The 24,329-nt window shown below is 43.2% G+C and overlaps 1 protein-coding gene across 5 annotated transcripts in view; it reads left to right on the top strand.

Moving 5' to 3' along the window:
• The window catches only part of tox2 (TOX high mobility group box family member 2), a 131,684-nt gene extending 108,100 nt beyond the window's left edge, over nucleotides 1-23,584 (top strand). For 2 of the 5 annotated variants that reach the window (XM_030420822.1, XM_030420820.1), the window contains exons 5-10: nucleotides 6,958-7,224; nucleotides 9,581-9,823; nucleotides 15,724-15,804; nucleotides 19,146-19,556; nucleotides 19,647-19,795; nucleotides 21,304-23,584. In XM_030420822.1, the coding sequence (XP_030276682.1) occupies nucleotides 6,958-7,224; nucleotides 9,581-9,823; nucleotides 15,724-15,804; nucleotides 19,146-19,556; nucleotides 19,647-19,795; nucleotides 21,304-21,346 (1,194 nt within the window). In that variant the 3' untranslated portion in view covers nucleotides 21,347-23,584. The remainder of the gene's footprint in view (nucleotides 1-6,957; nucleotides 7,225-9,580; nucleotides 9,824-15,723; nucleotides 15,805-19,145; nucleotides 19,557-19,646; nucleotides 19,796-21,303) is intronic. The other 3 variants (XM_030420821.1, XM_030420825.1, XM_030420824.1) reach the window with 3 other exon arrangements.
• The last annotated feature ends 745 nt before the right edge of the window (nucleotides 23,585-24,329 follow it).

Here is a 24,329-nt window from a genome sequence, read left to right as displayed (position 1 = left end):
TTACCGCCGTGTTGCGCGGCGGCTGTGCTTTTGAAGGATCAGTCTTGAACGCGCCTCTAATTAAAGCTGTCATGGCTGGGTGCCTGCAGGGATAATGTTCTATTATTATAGTCATTTGTTTCAATTAAACGCTGGGTGATTTTACAATAGCAGCCGTGAACCTGTGTGAGTGAGCCATCACTCTAAACAAGATGGCTCCAGTCAAGCGGGGGGTGGCGGGGGTGGGTGAGGAGAGGAAAGTCTCAGGACGCACGGAGGCATTGATCACTGTATATTCAAGCAGGGTGGGACGGGGTGAGAGAGGGACTGTCAGTCTGATGGCGCTGATTAGAGCAGTTCAGCAGGCAATGTTTCTGGATTCGAGATTAATATAATTAGCGTTTTACAACGTGGATTGTGCCGCCAAATGATATTTGTAATCCCTTTACTGAAATTATATAAAAGGATGATTACATAATAAATCACAAAAATTAACTGGAGACCGTCTCGTGATGGGAACATGTTCCCGTTCCGACCCATGACTCCCCCAGTCGTTACTACATTATTGCCTGGGCTCTCAGCAGTAATGGGTTGGACCAAACCCCACTACACGACTGTAAAGTTTCCTGGCTGCACCATGCACTTCTGATGCTGTTGTGTTGACAAAATTTGGCCACAGACAGACAGACAGACGTATAAACACCTGGGAGGGTACTAAAAAACTGCTTCTTTTGTAGTTCCCGCTGCAACAGGTGACTTCAGGGCCAGACACTTCGGGCCCTTTCCAATCATGAGATCTCAAAAATAGAGAGGAATTTGAAACCAAAGCACAGTTCTGGGGGTCTTACCCCCTATTGGCAATTCAAGGACAGACAATTACAGAATATTTTGTTTGAATATTATTGCTCTCCATTTCTCTGTCTGTCACTAACTCAAAGAGGAGGATGAGTAACAACAGTGCAGCAAACTGATGTTAAAAATGTTTTAAATCTTGGGAGAAATCCAGGAAATTTGTGATTCCGGGAGAAAAAAGACTTCCGGGGAAATCGGGAGGTTTGGCAAGTATGCTCTCACCTGGGCCACACCCATCTTCAAACCTGGCCTCTATTTTGATCTAAACTACACATCTGTCTTTTTTTTCATGAATGCATCTTGCACGGTTGTGATGTTGTCATGCAAAAGAGACAAAAAAAATGCCAAGTACTATAAACACAAAGTACTCAAAACTGCTTCTGTGGTAGTTCCTGATACATTAACTGTCTCTAGGACCATAATGACACACACATACATGGACACAGAGGATGAAAACATAACCAGTAGATTCTGTCACAGCTGATAAAAACTATTTCTCAGCGTCTCACAGCCTGAGGAAAGAAGCTGTTCTGTAGTCTGGTTGTTCAGCAGCGGATACTTCTGTATCACTTGGCAGACAGCAGCAGGGCGAATGGACTGTGGCTGGGTTGGTTGACACTGTCTTTTAGTATCCATTGGGCTCTGTGCCAACATCCCACATCACCCATATCGCTGATGCTCGAGAGGCCGGATACTGATGATGTTCTGGGCTGTTTTAATCACCCGCCGTAGAGCCTTCCCGTCCTGGACCGCGCACGAACCAAAACCAGTTTGTGACGTTTTCCGTCAAGATGTTTTCCATCGATCCTCTACTGAGGTTTACAAAAACCTCCCTTCGAAAAATAAAGCTGTTTCTGGGCTCATAGATCTTTTTTGCCTCACAATGTTCTATCATTAGCAAAGACATTTCATTTGCATTTGCATTTTGAAGCAGGTGAATTTGAAGTGAATTGACTTGGCTCTGTAGAGGGCGCTTAATTAAAAGGCTTCATGGGGAAATATTTGGATGGCTATTTTTTTTTTTTTCCGATGGTGATAATAAGTTGAAACACGACCGCAACATTTATCGATTCTTTCGGCATCGAGTGTATTACGATGCCAGGGCAATAAAAACATCACGCGGCAATCGCCCCACTGATTTAAATGACAAAACAGATGCCACTCTGCTATAATCGTCATGAGGACGGAGCAAGGTTAGCTGTTTTACTCTCTCCTCAGTCTCCTTGCAGCCGGAGAGGGCTCTCTCCTCTCCCCTTCTCTCATCTCTGTGCTGGTGGTCAAATCCCCTTAGCTAAATCAAATGGTGCAGGCAATTGGAGCGGCCGTGAAACCATTTCAAAGGTAAGGTCAGCAGGAGCAGGGGAACAATGGCTTTGTGATATTCCATCTCGCACACAATGTGCTACACATAATTGGAAAGCCTTTGTTATTTGACTCCCATTTGACTATGATGTACAAGATGTGAATACAAACACGACAGGCGTAACGATGGCAGAGGAGCACGTTCACACCGAGTTTCCTGGCTTTACATCACAGTTTAAGGTCCGCCCCGGCTGCTCATCACTGAGAAAAGAAAAAGAAAAAAAAAGCAATATCTAACTGTCTCCCCCCCTCGCTAACTTTTGTAGACGGGCTTAGGTCATGTGGTCTTTCCAGTGTGTTTTTCTATCGCTGTGTTCCCTCACTGTCCTCGCTCCTCTTTCCCTTCCCTCTTACTTTGCCTCCTGTGTTTATGAGGGACTCTGATCCCCCGGGGGCCTTACAAACAAACAACTAAATTGCTGGAGGTTAAGCACGGCTACGAATGTGCCCAAGAGAACTCGGAATCCAACTTCATAAATAATCTAAATATATAAATTTAGGCCACTGCAGCGCTCGAGTTGGTAGTTATTGGTTTACCACAAAATGCAGCAGAAGCACCAGGACGGCGGAGCGCAGCGTTAGAAGACGCTTCGACAGAACCTCCAACCATCCATCAGCTCTTGCCTTCATGTTGTATGTATGTTATTATAGGACTGTCATCTCTGTCATGAGTCCGCGACCAGTCAGTGTGTTACATGCTAAAGGCAGAGAGCAGTGACCAATCCAATCCTGTTACTCACCGCCACCCCTCCCTCTTGTGGCCAGCTATTCGGATGACACCATTAAGAATTAGCATACAGTACCTATGGCAACCGGCAACCTTTGTCAGATTCTTTCATAATATTTGTACAGCCGTCTGCCACCTGCTTTATTTAGCTCGGGCTTGATGGCGCTATGTGATAACTTCTTGCTCTTTTTTTCCTGTCTGACACAGGTGAAGGCAGCAAGAGCTCTCAGAGACGTCTGAAAGAAAGCGACACAGGAGTGACTGTTCGGAGTAGATTATCACAGTGGGAGGGTTTGGTTAATGAGCTCAAGTCTTTTCCGTTGTGTTGCCGCCGCACATAGCTGCTTTTTGCACTCGCTGTACGATAAAGCACACTTTCATACTTGGGAAGAGACGCAAGAGATAATTTTTGTGTCTGCATTTTCTGCCTCGTCAGTAGGGGCAGACCCCTCAGCTCTCATGATAATTTGAGTTAACGGCTCGAAAAACGGGGAGTGATTATAAATAATGGCAGACGTAATGTGCGCCTGATTCAAAACAAGAACAAGAAATACAGTGACTTTTAAAAAAAAAAATAAAAAATTGTGCTTGAAAGGAATGTCACTTGATCCGTATTTGTTAGTCAAACACCATCTACCTCCAGAACAATGAGTTGTATTCATATTTATTGCAAACCAAAATAAATGTTTTGAGTCTATGTCTCTGCAATTCATGGATATGTCAAAAAGCAACATTCCTTTTTGTTACGTTTTCACTTTTATGTTGTGACCACGCTGCGCTAGAGGTCGGATCATGTTCAGAAACAAATAACAATTGATTAGATCTGGACATGATCATGTTTTGAGCTTAAAACACCTGTTTTATTCACCACAAAACACAGCTGGGAGTTATTTTACTTTGCGCTTAAAAGAACCGTGAGCCGATTCACATTTACAGTCAAACATTTGGAGTCAAACATGCTTAGATAGGTTCCGCCATCTTTACCTCCGCAAGAATGAGATGAATTATATTATTGTCCCGATATTTACAAAAAAAGAATCTCTCTTGAGCTAATCCCATAAAATCGGAGCTGTAATGTGGATTCATGTACAACTGTGAAGCCTCAGTGACCTGACTCGCAGCACTCGTGCAGCCACGCTGCCTTTCTCCCGGGTGAGCTCTTTTGCTCTGCATGTCTCCTTCTTGTTTATATTAAACATGGCGAGGTTCAGATTAAAGGGGTGACAATTTTGCCTGGAGGCTGTTGCCATGGCAACGCGTCTGCTATGGCTATGATAGCCCATTCATGTTTGATTAATTGGTTTTTCAATGCTTCTTGGTTTGTGAGGACCCTTAAAGAGCAAGTCCATGGAAAATGGAAAATTAATGGATTTCTATTTCCCTCACTTTCCCCCCTTTCTTCCTCTCCCTTCTTTCCTGTCTTGCTACTTATTTTGCTGAAGCTATTTCCTCATGTTTTAAGAAGTGTAGTGATGGCGTTTTGAATTATGATTGGAAGTTGGAGATTGCCGTGGATGGTGGGGGGGGGTTAGAGCTCGGTTATTTGAAATGCAAAAGGAATGTCTTTGTTCATGGCTGCCTTTTGTGAGCAGCTGCTGAGGCAAACACAGAATCTAATGTCGTGTGAATATTATTGAGTTTTCAAAGCAGGCCGGCGCCTGCGTACAACATTACTTTGTTGTGCATTTTTATTCCAGCAATCTACTGGGACCAATTATGATTAGAGAGCCGAGCCTTCATCCCTGAACCTCCACTCGTGTTTATCAAGACCTCATATGCTTGGGCCTTTTCAATTTGATCTTTTTAGCACTTCGCTAATGTGTAATGTATTATTTAACTCATAAATGTTTCAAAGAGCTAACACATGCTAGTTCATCACTTTCTGATCTGTAAATTGGCCAACATTCCCATTTATGCCTGCATTAAAAGCATCCTTTGGAGCGCGCTCATGTTCTGTCCTGATGAATCTTGAAGAAAAGCTTTTGATGTAGTTATTATTGAACATCTTTGAGGACTGCTAAGAGCAGAACTCCGTGTGATTCTGTAATCACTCTGAAGTGGTTCTGCATGTTGGGGTCATTCTCCTGCTGCGAGTGTAGCTCCTGCTTCTATTTCTATTTGACAAAAGTGCTATTTTACATGGCAGAAAGTCACTTTTTCATTGAATGCAGTCAGGAAAATATATCTGCAGGATAGGGTTGATGGGGTTGTTGACCAACGCCATTGACACAATGATTGCTTTGCCATGTACTGAGATGTCTTAAAACTGAACTTAAGAAGCAGGAACTGAAGTCTTCCCCCAGCAACAACCAGCAGGCCACAGTGTCCCAAGGACCCGGGAGGGGGTGCACTTGTTGTTGCACTTCCTAGAAACAGCAGTCAATAGAAATTATGGATTGTGCCTTTAACTGTAACAGAGAGCCCCCTTGAAATATTATATCATTTTGAGTTGAGTGATAACGGGCCTGTGTGTTACATGGCTGAAGGTTGAAACAGCTCAAAATGTGGCTCGAGGTAAAGTTCCCCTAATGACTCAAAACGGCTCGGGCTAGTATGGGGGGAAAAATATATATCTTTGTTGAATTTTAAAGCAGTGAGAGAGAACCAGCACAGACGTGGGCTGCAAAAACCAAAACAATGAGCTATAAGATGCTAGACTGCTAGGTGGAGCCGAGAGGAACCCTGTTGGTGGCCTCATCACCACAAACAGCCCCTTTACATACAAGTAGGCATGTGGTCTATCGCTGACCTAGAAGGATATTCACTTGAATGGCCGAGGTAAATATTGATTCTAAGTGCTTTAAGCAATCAGTAGCATTATTTCACTCTTTTCCTGATGGTGAATTTAAAATCAAAACCTTGAAAAAGTCTCTTTGGGTCATATTTGCTTGATTGACGGCCACCTGAGCCAATCAGAGGGAGCCGTGTTGACTGCAGCTCTTCTTGGGCTCCATCCAGCTCCACCGCATTAAAAATCCTTCCCATACCTGTCCTACAGTACTTTTTAGTGTGCCAGAAAAAGATTCTTTATGTACCAATGAGCAAAAAAAAAAAAACAATACCACGACATCCTACCGCATCTGGTCACGTTTTGCAGTATGCAAGCCAGCTTGCTTTTCTGACTGTCCTGACCCACAATCCTCTGTGCAGCAGCAGATACATCACATCGACTGAGCCGCGGAAGGAGCACAGACAGATGAGTGCTCATTGAGGCTGCGCTCCAAATTGCATTTTTTCTTTAGACTTGTAGCAGCATTCCCAATTATATGCACCATGCATGCAACAGTACTTATTTTCTAAGGGGAGCTGCAGTACATACTGCAAGTGAAAAGAAAAAGTATACAGTTTCAAACGCAACCTCTTTTTTCAAGAGGATGTCTTCAGTAAATGAGGATGTCTTCAGTAAATGACAAAGATGGCAGCCAGCAATGAGCACAAAAGCCCAATGAGCTTCCAGGATAGGTGCTTCATTCATGTTTTTCTGTTCTGGTTAGTTAAGAGTGAATGTTTTTGACCTTTAGGGAGCAATGTAAATGTGTTCCTTAGTGCTTGAGTGAGGTTGATGCAGGGTTGTGAGATTTTGTATTTTTCTTTGGTTTTCTGTGAGATATTTGCTCCTAGTATTTAAAATGTCCTCTTGTATAAATGCCAGTTACCAAAATAGGTAATAGAAAATAAGATAAACTTGGCCACAAACCTACAAGTCTGAAAATAGTGCCTGTTTCTGTCCTAAGAAAAGACAGTTGAAAGAGAAAAGCGAAGCTTTCTAACCACCAGCCTCAGTTTATGAGTGAGACCTCGAAGAGGGTTTTTTTTTCTTTTTGTCTGTCTGTCTGTCATGTTTCTTCCAGCAGACCTCTTCCCCTCTTTACAACAATGGTCCAACACACATGAATATCTTCCTCAAATTTGTAAAAAAAAAAAAAAAATGTCATCTACATCTCTACGTCTTTGCATATTTGGCTAATTGGCAATCGTTGATCTTTACTGTGAGTAGAGGAGCAGATAGTAAAGCTGGTGTTCTTCTCTCACCCCAGATGCAGGAGATGGCTTTGCACCACCACCAACAGCAACACCATCACCAGCACCCCGACGGCTCTCATTATGACCCCGCCCGTAACCACCCCCTGATAAACAGCTCACCTTCGATACTGCCCAACCCCATGAGCGCACTGACCCAGCTAAACCCTCAGGTCAGCCGGAGTGCACTGCCTCATGGTTCCCCCTCACCTCCCGGAAGTAAATCGGCCACACCTTCCCCCTCAAGCTCCAATCAGGAAGAGGAGACTGATCCTCACTCGAAGGTACTGATGCGGCAAACGCTTCTCTGGCTTGTAGTAGTGGAGTAGGAGGCGAGGGGCTTGGCAGTGCTTCTCAGAGAGATGGCTCGCATGCTGACTGTAGTGTTGAGTTTAAACAGGAATTCAGAGGGGGGCCATGCTTGTGCTTTTTTATTTGGCTGGCTGGAAAACTCACATGGTTGCAAAATGTTGCCGTTGAGGGGAGCTGATGCCATTCAAAAGAAAAAAAAAAAATTGCAGTGCATGTAATGATGTGTTGGAGTGTGGTGTCACATTTGAAAATATTAGAATATTCTGAATGTAAGTATAGAAACGATTTTTAATTCTATTTTTTTATTTTTTTGTATTATTTTCTGTTAGCAGCACAATTCCAAAATCTTCTCTCGGTCCTTTTTTTGTGGCGGATAATTTTGCCCTTCAAATTACACAGTTGCAAATAGCTGGCAATCCATCGCCACTGAGGCATGTTTGTAAGATTGAGGGCAAACTCTTTCACACACACACACACACAACAAATTGCATGAAATCCTTTTCGCTGAAGTGATTTCGATAGATTGCAACCAAGCTACCAGACTAAAAGTTGACAGCATATGTTTATGTTGAAACTTTAAATTTCAGTTTTATGTCATGACAGTGCTCTGTCTAAGGGCTGGTTAGGTCTAGGAAATACAACAGTTTGATAAGGGTTCAGAAAAGGTCATGTTTTTGCTTAAAATACCTGTTTTGGTCACTGCAAAACACGGCTAGGGATTGTCCCAAGGTTATAGTTATAGTTCTTTTCATAGTTATAGTCTAGTTTTGTTCCCCTAACATGGCTGACTTGTTGTTAAAAACCTTCCTAGGTTTCATGTTTGCAAATGGTCGAAATGCCATCTTGAACAGTGGTCTCTGGCTGGCCTGGTGTTTCACATAGCCGTCATGCCACCGCTGTCCCCTCGACATCCCGACATGAAAGTGTTAAATTGTAGCAGAAAGGACCCAAAATGCAGACTAAAAATAGGAAAAGCAAGCTCAGATGAAAAGCTGATTTAAAAAAAAAAAAAACAAGAAGGAAAACCAAGAACCAAGGAAAAACAGAACTTCCAGAAGTCAAATTAAGATGAAACAAAAGGAACAAACTGAAAAAGGGAAAACACATGGGCTAAATGCACAGGAGGCTAATCAGGGACAGGTGAAACTCAATCAAGCGCAATCACAAGGGAGGGAATGTCAAAACAAGACAGGAAGTAACAGTGACACAGGAGGATGATCCTTACAAAGTAAAACAGGAAATTAAACCAAAAACCCAAATACAGACAGTAAGTAGGCTCATATACATCATAATCTGAACATAATATGACATGTCATGCATTACATTATTTTTATGATAAGTATAAAATGTACAAATGCAACATTTCAGTAGTTTGTGGAAATTAACAATACCTTTTATTCTGGTGACTGTGTTGTATTTTGTTCATCTCAACAGTGAAGCAAACTTTATTTTCAGATGTGAAGGATTGATTTAATGGGCCAATCATGAACTACACAGAAGTGTTTGGACGATCCTATCAGTTTTGTCACTGGAGTTCTACGCCGGGCACTCCTTCATTTCAATCACTCGATCATTTACACAGGAAGAGCAGAAAACTTGTTTACATTCATTTGGTTTATGTAAATGCGCAAAACTGCTTTCATAAATTGGCCACCAAACCCAACGTCTCTGTGGATCCGCTCCGTTTCTGTAAGGGGAACGCGAACGAGTGTATAATTGAATCTGCCATCACCGGCACAGTGTTTCAGATTCATCGTGTGTTTAAACGCTGGCTCGCGCTGATACAGTACAACAAGAAGGGGGATTCTTTAGTTAAAGAAAATGTATTTCCTTGCCTATGCACCTCTGCTGTGCTGCTCACTATGTGTGTGTGTGTGAATAAAAATGATTACCACCTCTCCTATCAGTAAGTAATTCCATTTGCTCTCCCCAATTCATTCTGAGACCACATCAAAGCCAGAGCCGATACAGCAGGCGATTTAAAATTCCTTTCACCCGGCGCATGAAAAGTCAGAATTTATGACTTGCGGAACAACTGAAAAATAAAGATTTGAAAGGGTTTTGATAAATTCAACTAACAGATGTTATTCTTTGACAAAGTAAAGGCAGAACAAAAACGCTGTCAACCACCCCTCTGTGTCCAAGTGTCGCCGTCGGTGAAACATTGCTGCAATATCCAAACACTGAACGTGCGAGTTTGAATTATGAATTTAATGAAGTCTGCATGCTTCACCTGGACCCAATGTTATGAACATTTGTCAGAGATGAAATTGTTCACTCCTGTTGTCTGCAGTGTCAATAAGCCGTTTTGTTTTTGGTGTGTTTTTGATGGTCTTCCAGATCACGGGCGAGAAGCGGCCGTCTTCAGAGATGATGAAGCCCAAGCCCAAACCCCAGAAGAAGAAGAAGAAGAAGGACCCCAACGAGCCCACAAAGCCCGTGTCAGCCTACGCCTTGTTCTTCAGAGACACCCAGGCAGCCATTAAAGGACAGAATCCCAACGCCACCTTCGGAGACGTATCCAAGATAGTCGCCTCCATGTGGGACGGACTGGGAGAGGAGCAGAAACAGGTAGATCAATACTGTGTTCACTCAGAGTACGGAGAATGTACTCTTAATTGATCTTTGTCCTCAGAGGTGGGGATGAGCGAGCGCACTTTCATCTGAGACTGTATCTGTTCGACCACCTAAATGATCTGTATCCGTATTCGTACTTGGAATGGGCGGGGCTTACACTGGAAGTGGGCAGTACTTACAGTCCAAAAGTGGGTGTGGCTAATCAGAATGTGTTTATTTTAGCCTGAAATTGATACTATTCACAGAACTGCCTCAGAATTGAGCCACATGTCAATGTTTTGGATCACAAAAGTAAATGTATTATTTACGAAGCTGTACAATAAATTTAATTTACTTAATATGACAAGACGCTGAACCCCCAAATTGGTCCCATTGGTCACCGCATAGTAGCTCGCTGTCGGTGTTGTGTAAGTGCATGTGCAAATGGGTGGGAATGAAATTGTAAAGCACGCTGGGTAAGGAGCATTATATAAATGCAACAGAATATTTACCTACCTTTCTGTTATACTTCACTGCACTGGGTAGACCTATAGATGACTAACTACCAGTTAACTGATGACTCACATATTCACATGTCAGCTGCTAGCCTGAAATGCGACTAAAACTGCTCCAACAGTAATTTTTTTAGGTCGGGGCCATGCAAATTCACAGGTCAGGTTCACTACACATACTGTGGATTCTGCAGAGCATAAGCTGGTACCTGAGTCCGTCTGTTGCAATACACTGAGGAGACTATCTGACTTATGCGGCTGCAAAGATTTTAACATTTAACAGCTCTTGTGTTGCTTGTCACAACATCATGTCCTCCCCGCTAGTTAATACAGCTAGCTGGCAGGGACCAATTAGAAAGAGCAACTCCACCAATTTTACACATCATAGTGCATTGAGAGGTCTTGGGGAGTATGGCTACATATGTGAGAAAAGTAGTCGTGTTGGAAGCTCCAGGTGATCTGCTAAATTGCCTCTAGTGATGTCACTCAGAGGCTAAGCTGCACTGTGGATAATGTAGCCGCCAGGCTTTGAAAAGGAAGAATGCATATGTGGAATACGAAAGAAACGGTAATTTGTCTTCACGATCCACGATTCAACCAATCCAGCCCGACATTGTTATGGGGGCGCAATGTTAGACCAGTGGACTGCTTTTCGAGAAGGGGTCGCCTACAGTCACCCACAATGCAACTTAGCCACTGAGTGACATCACTGGAGGCAGTTTATCAGATCACATGCAGCTTCCTCTGGAGCCACAACAAGCTTTATACTACAGCACTTGTATTAGTAGTACTCTCCGAGACCTGTGAACACACTTTAATGTGTAAAATTGGTGGATTTTCCCTTTAACTGAAAATGCAGATGGAGCTTTTAATTTCAAAATGTGTCTGTTCTATGCTAAACTGCATAAATGATCCGTAATGCGTCCGATGCCTTGAAATCGTTGTCTTTGAATGTTTATCTGTGAATTAGACATGCACCAACACAGCCGGATCCGCTGCGAGGAAATCTCTTAATGCAGTGAAAATTATATATACTGAAAGAAAGCAGGAAAGTTTCCCCACCATCAGCAGTGTAGGAATCCACTTCCCTGAGTATTTTTCAGGAGCCAATTTAATTTTATTACCGGCTGACCTGTGCATATGGAGCTGCATTAACATTTACTGCGGTTTAAAGCGGCTCCTGCGCGGCACATTTCTTCTATTTCGTTTTGTGGCATTCCACACCGGCAGACAAAGTCAAAGGGGTTCCTGTGTGTTTGCGGTAACAAATGATGGTGTGAAATGAATAGAAAACGAGACAGTCTGATGATCATGCGCAGACTCATATTTTTAGAATACCCAGTCAGGGGCGCAGCCTATTGGGTGTCAAATAAAAGCACCTGTCTCCATGACAAAGTGCAGCCCATTCTCCTCAGCCTCAGCCTCTCCCGTCGACCAGACCCCATCTAGCATGTGTGTGTGTTTTTTCTCTCTCCCGGCCGAACCCCTACTCTACACGCCGGACTTTGGAGGCCGTCTGTCCCTTTTATTTGCAGTTAATTTTTGCCGCCTTCACCGCGGCTCTTCACCATGAATCTTCATTTCGCCGCTGACACCCTTGAATGTGAATTCCTCATTTCCTGTCCTTTTATTTATATCTGTTGCCTGGTGATTTGATCATGCTGGGAATACAAGATTAGCAATTGCCTTGTCCTTGGTTTTGCCTCAAGGACATCTGCTCCTGAAATGTTATTGTTTGTGCTCCTTAACCCCTTACGTCCCGGATTCCTTTTCCACCTTAGGTTTTGCACCGTGGATGTTTCTCTCCCTCTCTCTGTCTCTCTCTGCCTCTCTCCCTTCTCCCCCCCCTCTCCCCCTCTAAATGCATTTGTCCTTCACAGCATTACCTGGGAACCAGAGACGGACGAACGAGGAAAAAAAACGCAAACCCACAAAAGGGCAATCCCGCCATTAAAAACAAAAAAAAAACGTCTCCATTTATTGTGCCGTTCCGCTGCTAATTTTTTGATTTGTTTGTGCATTCATGTGTTTAATCAAACGTGTCACCTCGAAAGACACGTAATTAACTTGAGGTAATGATGTCATTATGGAATGAAATGTAGTACCCCTGTCTGGGCAATAACACGGCGATTGCTCTAATTATTCTCCGTGACTCTCGCACTGTCACTTACAACAACAAATGGATAAACTTGCCCACCGTGCGTTTTACAGAGTGGAACCGATTCAGCTGCTCTCAGAAGATATTAACGTCTCTGTGATTTCGGTTGAACGTAGAGACGCGCTGTGGTGTTTCTTGTTTCTTTATCCGCAGCTGCTGACCGGCAACGTTCGAGTGAAGTGCATTTTCTATCTCTCCGTGCTCTGGCTGTCTTGATGTATACTCTGTTACGTCCCCCCCACCCAACCCTCCCCTCCGTCGGCTGTCACGTCATGTCTATAGGACCGATGAGGTGTGTTCTATAATGTCGCAGTCAGACCCTCTGGAGCCATGCAGGAGAATGTAAACACAACCCCTTTCCCCTACACACGGCTTTGTTTTAACTAGAACGTCGGCCCCCTCTGTTTCCAATTACCTATAGTACTTCTCAAACACGCCACGTGGCAGCAGGATCCACATAAACGCACCGAGGGGGGATGCATGTTTTATCGCTGCATTTTATTGAAGGAGCGATCAGAAGTTTCATTTGTTGTGATGTTTGTCCCTTTTTTTGTGGTTCCTTCAGCGTGCACCTCGCTCGTGCTGTTGTGCATTCTCCAGTGCAGCCCTTGAGTTCGCCAGAACAAAGCGTCTTCTTTTTATTCATGTTTATGTTCATATTGTCCTTTTTTTTCTTCTTTTTTTTTTTGTATTAAGATGTTTTGGAATGCCTGCACGCTATGCATAGTGTTTTGTTTTTTCTTAATTCCCAAAGGCCTTCGTTTTATAGTGCGAGATCAATGCGTTTATTTGGGCTGCGTTATTCCTCAAGGTGACTACATGTTAAAGCTGCCCCAGAAACACGAAAGAACATTTTTCTTGTTTTTCTTATTCAAGATTAAGATCAATTTGTTTTTGTTTTGTTTTTTTTACAGTGGCGGGGAGGAGGAACAGTGATAATGGAGTTAGGTAGGGAGGGAGGCGAGACCTTAGCTTTATTTAATAGACTCTGCTGTGTTGGAGTTGTGTGTCGGTGAAAGGTCGGAGATCGGAGGAGAAGATACACTGTCGTTTTGCATAAGTGGCGCGTTTGGATATGAAACTTATTTTAGCGTCTGTCTGAAGATCTTCATCCTTTTTTTAAGTCTTGTCTGCTTCTTTGTTGTCCGTCTTCCACATCACTTCTTCGTCTTTTTTTTCTTTCCTCTCCTCTCCTCTCCTCTCCTCCCTACTCTCCCGTTACCTTCCTTCCTTTCTTCCTCTCCTTACTTCCTTCCCCATTATCCTATCCTTTCCTACTTTTATCTCCCCCTTTTCTCCTCCTTGTTCTTGCTCTCCTCTCTTCTCCTCTCATCTCATCCCATCTCCTCTCCTCTCCTCTGTACTCTTCTGTTACCTCCCTTCCTTTCTTCATCTCCTTACTTCCTTCACCATTATCCTATCCTTTCCTACTTTTATTTTCCCCCTTTCTCCTCCTTGTTCTTGCTCTCCTCTCTTCTCCTCTCCTCTCATCTCATCCCATCTCCTTTCCTCTCCTCTCCTCTCCTCTCCTCTTCTCTACACCTTATCTACTTCCCGTTTGCTTCCTCCTCCTCCTCCTCCTCCTCCCTACTCATTCTCTCCTCCTCCTCTCACAGGTCGTTCTGTCTTTCGTTCGTCGGGGTAATCACTCCCTTCAGTGTCAGCAGGGTGCGGAGTTATTGTCTCCTGTAATTAACTGGTTATCAAACAAGAACATTTCATTAAGGTACAATTAGGGGCTAATTCAGGCGGGACACCTCCGTGTCAGGATTACGACGGAGGCATATGCTTTCCCCCTCGCAGCTTTGTTATTTTTAATTCATACTGACCTGCAGCCTCTGACGGCTTCAATTGCTAATGAATCCACTCACTTTGGAATAATTAGACATCCTTAGGCATGGTAATTTATTTAAAAGTATCCGTCGTCGCGCGAATCATTAGCTGTGTTAAATTAATTTGAAATTAAAGCTGCTGGGAGTAGTTTGGGGTTCATTAAAGAGGCAGCCGCGGCTCAATCAATATTTAAGGGGTGACGGGGGCAGGTTGTCACTTGTTGTCTGTCTGTTTTTTGTTGTTTTTTTTTCAGAGATGTAACTCTTAACGAAGATTAAACCGAAAATCTGTGTTTTTCAAGCGTGCTAATCCGACGGAGTTTTGTTCTAAACTACCTTGCGTGCGTCTCGCGGAAGGGGAAATAATAATAATATTGTAAATAGGGATGAGTGAGAGGATAAACATCAGCTGTTTGAGCAAGAGATTGTATCCGTCTTCATCCCGGGTCTGTTTGCTCTTCTCTGTGTACGTCTGTTTGTTTATTGACTGTGTTAGCAGCTGCCAGCCTATGTGCATTTGGCAACACATGAATGCTTAATGGTTATTCTACCCCACCTCTTTGAAAAGAAATGACCCCTTCCACGGAGCCACAGACAGTCTCTCGCTGAGGATCAGTAATTACCCGCTGCATTCACGCACACGCACACACACACACACTCTCCTTCATATTAAAATGCTCCAGAGAGGAGCCGAGATCTGAGTCTTCCTCATCGATTTAAGGGTGGACTTTTTTTTTTTTCTTCTTGCGTCTTGTTTTCCCCCCCGCATCAAAAAGGCGGTGGCAGCTATAAAGAGCCCGTGAGTGACATGTGATGACATTAACTCGAATTCCCTGTCTTAACGCATCATTTGAGGTTCATTCAGGAGGCTTGAGATTGCCTCTCTGCTAATGCTGTTTTGAATACTTTTTTTCTTATTTATTTTTTCTTCTTTTCCCACTCCCTTCCCTCGTCTGAATGATTTGCTGGGACATCAGCTCTGATTAAGAGATGAGCAACAGCTCTTAATAGAGGGAAGAGGCTAAAAAAAAAAAAAAAGGCAGCACACAGCAACAGCTTCTCGCTCCTCATTTAGCTCCGTTTATATTTCAAACTGCCTTTTTCACTTTACAGCGCACAAGCTTTCTCGTGCATTTCACCCTGGACGGTTCGGAAGGAGTAAACGCTTGGAGTGTGGCAACGTCGTGCAAATGGTCGAATCCCCTTGATTTGATAACTGCTCAGTGAATGCATCTGATGTGTTTTTTTTTTGTTGTTTTTCTCATCCTTCAGGGCAGACTGCCAGGGTCACGCAATCGCACCGTGACTCCCCAAAAATCTCATCCACTTCAGTCAGCGTGGACCACAGGGTCATTTTAGCCTTTGGCGTCACCTTGTAATCAATCGTTGTTGTTGTTGTGTTTGCTCCTGCAGAGCTACAAGAGGAAAACAGAGGCTGCTAAGAAGGAGTACCTGAAAGCCCTGGCCGCCTACAGAGCCAGTCTGGTTTCCAAGGTAACCATGGGGGTCATGTCTTTGATATACATGGGTCAGCGGTGATATAAGGGATGATAAATTAGACAGAATTCCTCTCACTCTTATTCCGAGGAAAGGGTCCACTTGCAGCACGGAGAGGGGTTAGTATATTTGTGTGTGTGTGTGTGTGTGTGTGTGTGTGTGTGTGTGTGTGTGTGTGTGTGTGTGCCCGGAGGACAACAGTGAAAATTAGGCCTTAAACACACCCGATTTGCAACCTGGGGAGAAATGAATAGTAACATTACGTGCGCGTGTGTGTGTGTGTGTCTGAGTGTTTTTGTGTGTGTGTGTGTGTGTGTGTGTGTGTGAGTGTGTGCGTGCGTGCGTGCATGCACGTGTAAGAGTAGAAGTGGACATTACCTATCATTTGCTGTCCTCCCGGTGCTTCTGTCCTCCCTGATGGGCGGCTAATGTGTTGGCTGAGGTTTGCTCACACCCACTGCTCCCTTCCCTTTGCTGCAGGTTACTCCAGTTTAGCTCGGAGCATTAACACCTCTCTACCTGTGTTTGTATAACATGAAAAACCCACATTGGAAAAAAGTTCAACTTTTTAAAAAGCTGATATGCCCTCCACCACCACCACCACCACCACCACCACCCCTTCCCCGACTCGCCTTACATCTGCAGTGCTTATACAATAGCTATCACAGCGCAAAAGGGGGGGTGGGGGTGTTTCAATCTGTTTGTGCGTGTGCGTTTCATTCCGCTGTTTCCGCATTGTTTTGGGAAAAACACAAGTCTAAATTGCATTAGCATATACCAAAGCTCCTCCTCCTCCACCCTCCTCTCTCCGCGTCCTCCTTCCTCCGCCCCCACCCCCACCCCTCCGCACAGCGCCACACTTCCTCTCGTGCTCATGGGCCGAAAACAAGCACCTTGATTAAGGCATGAATAGTTAATTCATCAGCCTCTTCACTGTGGCACACTTTCAACTAAAAAGACTATTCTCATCTCTTGTCTTCGCCGCAATTAGACATTCATGTCAGAGCTCCTATACAGAGGCTTGATTGATACTATACGTTTGGTAGATTGCCAGTCAAAAAAAAAAAAAAAAACTGACTGACTGACAAAAATAAACCTGCAACCAAACCAACAACCCCCCACCCCCACCCCACCGTCTCACTCATTCAGGACCAGCCAATCTGAATGCAGGGCTGAGTCTCACGATTCAACGCGACTCTCTTTTTTTAATTACCAATGAAGGAGTCTTTTCAAAGTGAATTGGGGTGGGTGGAATTGGAGGTAATTGGAGTATCATTTGAAGGATTCGCATCTCCAGCGTGCACCTGTTGCCTTTTTGTTTTGTGACTCATGCCGGTTTGTTTAGGAGAAGAAGAAAGACACAAAAGTTTGATTGCTTCCCACTGTATGCCGAGCCACTTCTCTTTGTGTTCGCTTTCAGTCGAAGAGAAAAAAAAAAAAATCCTAAGTGCAGAATGTGATTGGAAAAAAAAAAAAAGTGACGTTATGTCGTAAATTTCGCAGATTTTCATAAATGTTTCAGCCCTCATTTAACACGTATACTCGTTGTATATTTCCTCTGATGAATATGGAGTACGGTTACCGAAATATATTCTAAAAATCTCCCCTTCAAATAAAAACACTGTTCAACAAATCACGCCCGTCCTCTCCCTCTCCCCTCCGCTCCGTTTCTTCAGTATTTCATTTTCCACTTGACCCTGCAAATGTGTCTGTCCCTCTCTTTTATCCATCCCTCCATCCCGTTCCATTGATTATTTCGGGGGTTCAGGGGGATGGATGTGAGCCATTACTAAATAGCAGCCCAGCGCACATCACTCCAGCCAGTCTGACAGTTAATGAGAAACAGTGGATGTATTTCATACATACACCACCTCATGAAAGAAAAAGGGAGACGGAGAGGCCTGCAGAATAAATGTGTGTGTTGGGTCTCAAAGCATCAACAGTGGTTTGTGTGGAATATATAAATGAGGAGAAGCGGAGCAGAGTGTTGATCATGAGGAGCCACAAACAGTGGTGTGGTTGAACATAGTGCTAGTACTTAAAAGGACATTGCACCCAAAACATTTTCTTATCTGTTGTGCAGTTTTTATAATCAGATATAATGTAGGTGGCACTTGGCGTGTGGTGCTTAAAGCGTCATTAAAACTACTTTTTTTAAAACCCAACAACAATGTCTCTTTCCCAGAATCACAAAGTGCAGTCAAGATAAAGATAAAGATAAAGTCAAGATAATACAGAGATCTTTATTTCTACCAAACTACACCCACCAAACGTATCATCGCACACGAAGAAGCGTAGATCTACGAGTGAATGCGAGATGAGCTAAGCTAAGAAAAGTAAGCTAGCAGGTGAAACAGTTCGGCCGATTTGGACGTCAGTAATGTCGCAAGCACGATCCTCCTATAACTAGAAGTGGTTACAGTGTCAGAAAACTGGTCAGTGGCCCAAAAAGTTTATTTCCCGGGTATAAGATTACCATCTGATATCTCCAAAACTCTTAAACTCAGATCAAAAAAATGTTTGATTGAATAACAGCAAAATATATATTTTTGATTTTGGGGCGATCTGTCCCTTTAAGGTAATGAACAGAACAGGATTAGTGCGTCATTTACAACCACATATTCACATCAAACGAAAGTTTCTTGGAAGAGGGACAATGTCACTTTTAAACTTATCTCCTGAAGTTATTTAAATAATTGTCTTTGAATTTGCCGATGCCAGCTGCTTATTTTGCTTTTTTTGCTTTATTGACATATTGTTTTGAAAAATTCCCCCGAGAGGGTCGTCTCTGTGGGAGAGAGGAGGCACAAAGAATTATGGGACAGTTTTATCACTTAGCCACCATCAGCTCCTCCATCAGCTGTTATACACATGCTCATATCCGTCTCAAAATACTGCATACCATCATTTCAATATTGTAAGTAAGCAGTTTGGACACAACGGTCCACAATACTGGCCATATTTTTTTGGCAATACTGTAAATAGTCTAGCCCTAACTGGTCTAAAAACTTTAAGTATTTCACTGAATATAGTTTAATTCCAAGTTGAGTCTTATTTTGGAGCCTTGGCCATCATTTCTTAGTGGTTATGATAACATTACACTCGTCAAAGAAATTGCTGAAAACTGGGAGCAAGGCCACAGTAATCAAATCAGACGGGGTGCAAAATATAGTTATAAACTACCCGACAGGTTTGTCAGTTTACCTAAACCACTTAATTTGGAGGCAAATCCGAAAGCAAGCAGCAAAAAAGTCCCTCATCGCATAATGATAAACTAAAAGTGCAAAAAAACTACAAGAATCTGCTTTTGTAATGAGCTTCTTCTCCCTCCCCTCCAGACATATAATGATCCCGTGGAGTCAAAAAATGCCCAGACGAGCCAGGCTTCTCCACACATGATGCCAGCCAACACGCCCCTGTACAGTGTGCCACCTCCCCCCCAGCCATCGTCGCCCTACCTGGGCCCCGGGGCCTTCCCCCTCGCCGACCTGCAGAGCTACGCAGGACACGCCCCTCGCCACGCGCTGTCGCAGACGCTCAGCCAATCGCAGATGCTGCCCAGCATTAGTGCCTCTCCCCCTTCCTCCTTCCAGATCAGCCCACCCCTTCACCCCCACCAGCAGCTCTCCCTGCACCAGAGCTCGCTCCTCAACCAGCCTATCCGCATGCAGCAGGTCCAGTCCCAGCCAATCATCTCTCACCAGATGGGGCTGCAGGCCTCTCTTCACTCCCCTCCTCCTGGGCAGCAGGTAAGGCAACAAACGGAGACACATTTTTCCTGCTGTGGAACAGTTAATGCTTTTAAGACGGTGACTTCATTTAGTCTCTCTTCTCGACAGGGTTTTTCCCACCTCCAGTCAGAGTATCAGAAGAGCATTGGGGGTTCCCAGTCTCCAGGAGCCCCTGGCCCTGGTCCAGGCCCTGGAGTGGCTCAGAGCCATGATTGGGACAGTGAATACTGCAATCGGGAGTGTGGCAACCACTGCAGGTCAGTGGAGACAGAGTGGACTGTTTTTGCCTTTAACTTTGAGCTATGATCTGCCTCTGCTCTCTTGGTGGCTCAGTCGGTGAGACGTATCTTGAGCTGTGCAGAGGATTGTGGGTCAGAATAGCCAGAAAAGCATGTTGGCTTGCATACAGCAACATGTGACAGGATGCAGTGGGACATCCTGGTGTTTCTGCCGTACTGCAATTAACAAATAATGCATTGGCAAAAATATGACATTTTCACTGTACAATGATCATCTCGATATGACAGTTTCATGGTACTGAATAATACAATTATTCAAATGTTTTGTTGTTGTTTGACAGAATATTATGTCCTGACAAACATGAAACCTGAAACCTTAAACTTGATCAAAATCTTCATTTTAATGACACTAACACAGTAGAATTAAATGCAGTAGACAAACACATTTACATGGTATGATAATCTTGAATTTTCATATCGTCATATAGTCTAAACCTGGAAGTGAAACACAGGGGAAGTAATCAATATGCAACGTTAGCCTGGAAGTTGTTGAATGCTAACATCGGCTAACGAGCAATCAGATGTTGTTTTAAGCTAAATGTGGCCCGAGTGCCTCTAGATTTTCATAAAACATCATCTTTTTCAGTGGCCAACCAGTTGGGAAGCTGTAAATGACAAATTACTTAATGTTTACATGACTGGCAACCTGGAACACAGCAGCTTTGGCCTACATTTAGGTTTCCCATCCTGACCTTATAGAGGAGGAAAATGGCTGCTGTATGAATCAGGGTTAGGGTCAGGGTGTCAACCAAAATCTTTTTTAAGGCATACTTCATAGTATGGTAGTATGGGTACTGGAAGGCAGCCACAAGTTTAAAAGACATTTGGATTGGAGTTTAACAGAGTGGAAATGTTATGTTAAAGTTTAACAGAAAGATATACAGTGAAAATGTATAAAATGCCAAGACTCCATTATCACCTCCTTGATGCAAGGTTCTCGGGTTAAATTTGTCAGATAGATACGTTCCAATCCTTTTTTTCACAAAGCAGACCTCCCTCAGAAATCAGCATATAAGGCAGTCGCGTCTCTCCCACCGCTTTCACAATATTAAGTGTTGAAAATTGTCAGCTCCGTTCCGGCGAGACAGAGGAGACAGCTGGAGAGGTAATGGTGAGATAATAGAGCTTGTCATGTGTTTGTCAGACGGCAGTAAAAAACAGATGTTCCTTACACAAGTTTTCACTGGTATTGTTTGGCAGGCTGTGCAAGTCCTGCAGCACTGGAACACGTTCAGAGTCTGCGGCGTGCTAAAGCGCTTTTGAGACGTTCGGTTTGTGTGCAGGGTTCGGTTAGAGCGAGGTCGCAAGCTATGAGGGAGAGGGTGTTTCGTAGCCATCAGGGGGAAAATGAAAAGTATTTGTGATCATCAAGAAATATTCATTTCCCCCTCCCCTGAATTTTGCATTTGAATCGCTCTTTTTCTTTCTTAATAACCTCCGTGTTTTTGTTTTTTTTCCCTCTCCAGTGGCAGCATGATTGGCAGGGACAAGCCACTCTACCTCACCTGAAAACTGAAGATCATGCTCTGTAGACAAATACGACACCGGGGAGTCTACTCTCACCCAACCCCTGCATCCCCATCCCCATTCTCCCCCCCCCCCCCCCCGCAACCCTCTTCTGATGCACACACACACACACACACACGTACATACAGGTCACACTTAACATGCTGTACAATTACGTAAACACACACAGACGAAAAACACACACACATTCCGCCTCCCGAACACCGCCACCGCCACCCACCGCCACCTTTTTTTGTCAATGTAAATCTTCTTTCTCTCAGTTTCTAGAAGAACTTGTGACCAGAGTTTTTTGACTAGATGACTGCTGTCTGTACCACTTAATGTATTAGCAGTCCTCTTGCTGTTTAAAAAGATTTGCCAAGCACTTATGAAGTCCCCCCTTCCCTCCCCTCCCCTCCCCTCCCTCCTGCTCCCACCCCTTCCTCTCTGAGTTGTGTTTTCTCCGCCCAGGCCGGGCTGTAGAGCACTCATCTTCTGTGTCACCATCAGAGTCCCCCCTCAGGGACCACCATCCAGCTTTAATTAGAATGAGAAGAAAACAAAATACTCTTCCTCTTCTTCTTTAATCATTTTAATTTCCTTTTGTGTTTTTTATTTTTTTATTTGATTATATTTTTTTTCTCCCCTTTTTGTTGTTGTTGTTGTGCTGTTTTATTTATTTCTGGCTTGCGAAGTTGTTCCTCTTTTCTTTTCTTTTCTTTTCTATTTTTTTTTTTTTGCCACTAAGCGTCGGGCCCTGTACTGTAGAGAAAAAATATTAACTTCTAGTAGGTTCAGCGCAGGCTTAGATGTTATGGTAGCTTTGCTTAAGGGCCTGCAAATGAATACAAAAAAAAAAAAAGAAAAAAAATCACAGGGTTGGGAGGGGGAAAAACAAAAGGAAAAAAGAGTCTTTTTTTAATATTAAAGACCTGTTGAGGTCTGCTGAACTGTCACAGTGTGATTGTAAATATCACTTTTATGGGATCAAATTGGGAATTGGAAGCCGAGATAGATTTGTTTCTTCTTTAATATTACATGTAAGTCATTCTGTGCGCGTGTGTGCGTGCATGTGTGTGTGTGTGTATTTACGCCTGGACGTTAGAATGTACCCCATTCATGACGTGCGCAGCTGAGCGTGTATGTGTGCGTGCGTGCGTGCGTGCGTGCTTGCGTGCGAGGGTGTCTCAGTGTTTCGAGTGTCGAGTCTTTCTCGTGAATTTTAACAGCCCTGTGCAGCTGGATTTCAGAGGAGTATTTCACACTCTCGTTCTTGCATTAAATCTGTGCTCACTGGTGTGTTTTTTTCCAATAAAGTTCAATCTAAAAACTGAATACACAATATGTGTCCTGCAGATCATTAAATGGAAGGAGCCAGGTGAGAGATAGAGAGGAAAGAGATAGAAAGAGAGAAAGAAAACGCTGTGAGATAAAATGAAATATGGAAAGGGGAAAAAAAAAAAAAAAAGATATTGCCTCAAAACGCCCTCCCTCCTCCTCCCTCCTCCCTCCTCCCCCCCATCCCCTTCCCCCCTTTTTCTTATTTTGTCTGACCATAATGTCAATTCTGTCTCCTCGACATGCAGAAGTGAAGTAATGAAACATGTGAATGGAGCCATCACATCCACATTACGGTGATTTTTATAAGTTTCTAGTTGGTGTTTGGTTGTGTTGATCTCATCTTTTTAACTCTTTTGTGTGATTAACAGAAATGCATTTTTTGCTGACAAAGACATCTGTATTTATCTCTTTACTGTAGCATAATTTCAGTTTTTCGTTGTTACAGAACTATAACATTTTAAGTTGTGTAAAAAAAAAAAAACTTAAAAAAAAAAACTAAAAAAAAAACAACAACCTGCCAATTGTAGTTATTTTATTTGTAAAGCCAGTAACGATAAATATTTTAAATGGTTATCAATATATTGTTTTTCCGCTAGTTGCCCATCAGCCATTTGACAGGTTTTCTTATTTATGAGAGAAATTAGATCACTCTTTGCTTCTTACAATGGAGGTGTATTTTTTAATTCTTAATTTTATTGTTTTTATTTTGCCCCCTCTTCTGGTTTGATAAACATGATGAAGACCACAACAATGAATTTTTTTTTGTTTGTTTCTTTATTATTATTTTTTTTTTTACATTTTTGGATGCTGCTCCTCTTTTCCTTGCCAGCAGCATCTGTTTGTGTCACAACGCTTCTTTTATTTCAAACCTGCATAATAAAAAAAAAGTTTTAAAAGTGATCCCGCCTGATGCCTGTTAATTTTTTACTTTTTGTCTCTTCCTTGTCCCCTTCTCTAATGAGACGATCACACCTTCTTCTTTTCTTTTTTTTTCTTCCTAAGAACATGATAATCGCAGTTTTAAAAGATCCACCCACACCCACATCTTACTGTACCTTACAGTGTGCTTGCACTTAGGAAGGTCACGTTTGTATCCTATATTTATATTTAGCCCAGAGCTCCAATGGCATTAGCTAATTAGCTATGGATGCAGTGTACACCAGCCAGCGTGGATATTGCCAGTAAACTATCTTAACAAACAAGAGAGCAGATGCGAGGAGACGTTTGCTTTGCTTGTGAAAGTGGTGCATCGTAGGCGTCTAGTGTGAGATAAAGAGAACAGAGAAATGCAATGTGCACACAAACTCAGGCAACCGTCCAAGTACTGATTTTACCCCAATTGCACACAAGTCTTCTCGGAGACTTTCTGAGAGAGGAGAGGAGAGGAGAGGAGAGGAGAGATTGAAATGGAACTGTCACGATCCCTCCATTCAATGTTTAATTCATTTTACGTCTGCCTGCCGTCTACTCCTCAGTGCTATTGAATTGCCAAATAGATCATTATTGGACAATTGGAAAACCTGCCACTTTGTGATATGACACACATTATGTGAAAATCACAGTCATACATTCTTAATGCAGCGGCAGATAAAAGAGGTTTTTGGGGTGCAGCCGCACGGCCCCCCGTCTCTTTGCCTTTTGTGTA

This window comes from Sparus aurata, chromosome 6 (assembly GCF_900880675.1).
Source record: "Sparus aurata chromosome 6, fSpaAur1.1, whole genome shotgun sequence".
NCBI classification, from domain to species: domain Eukaryota; kingdom Metazoa; phylum Chordata; class Actinopteri; order Spariformes; family Sparidae; genus Sparus; species Sparus aurata.
This window is presented reverse-complemented; position numbering and strand designations above follow the sequence as displayed.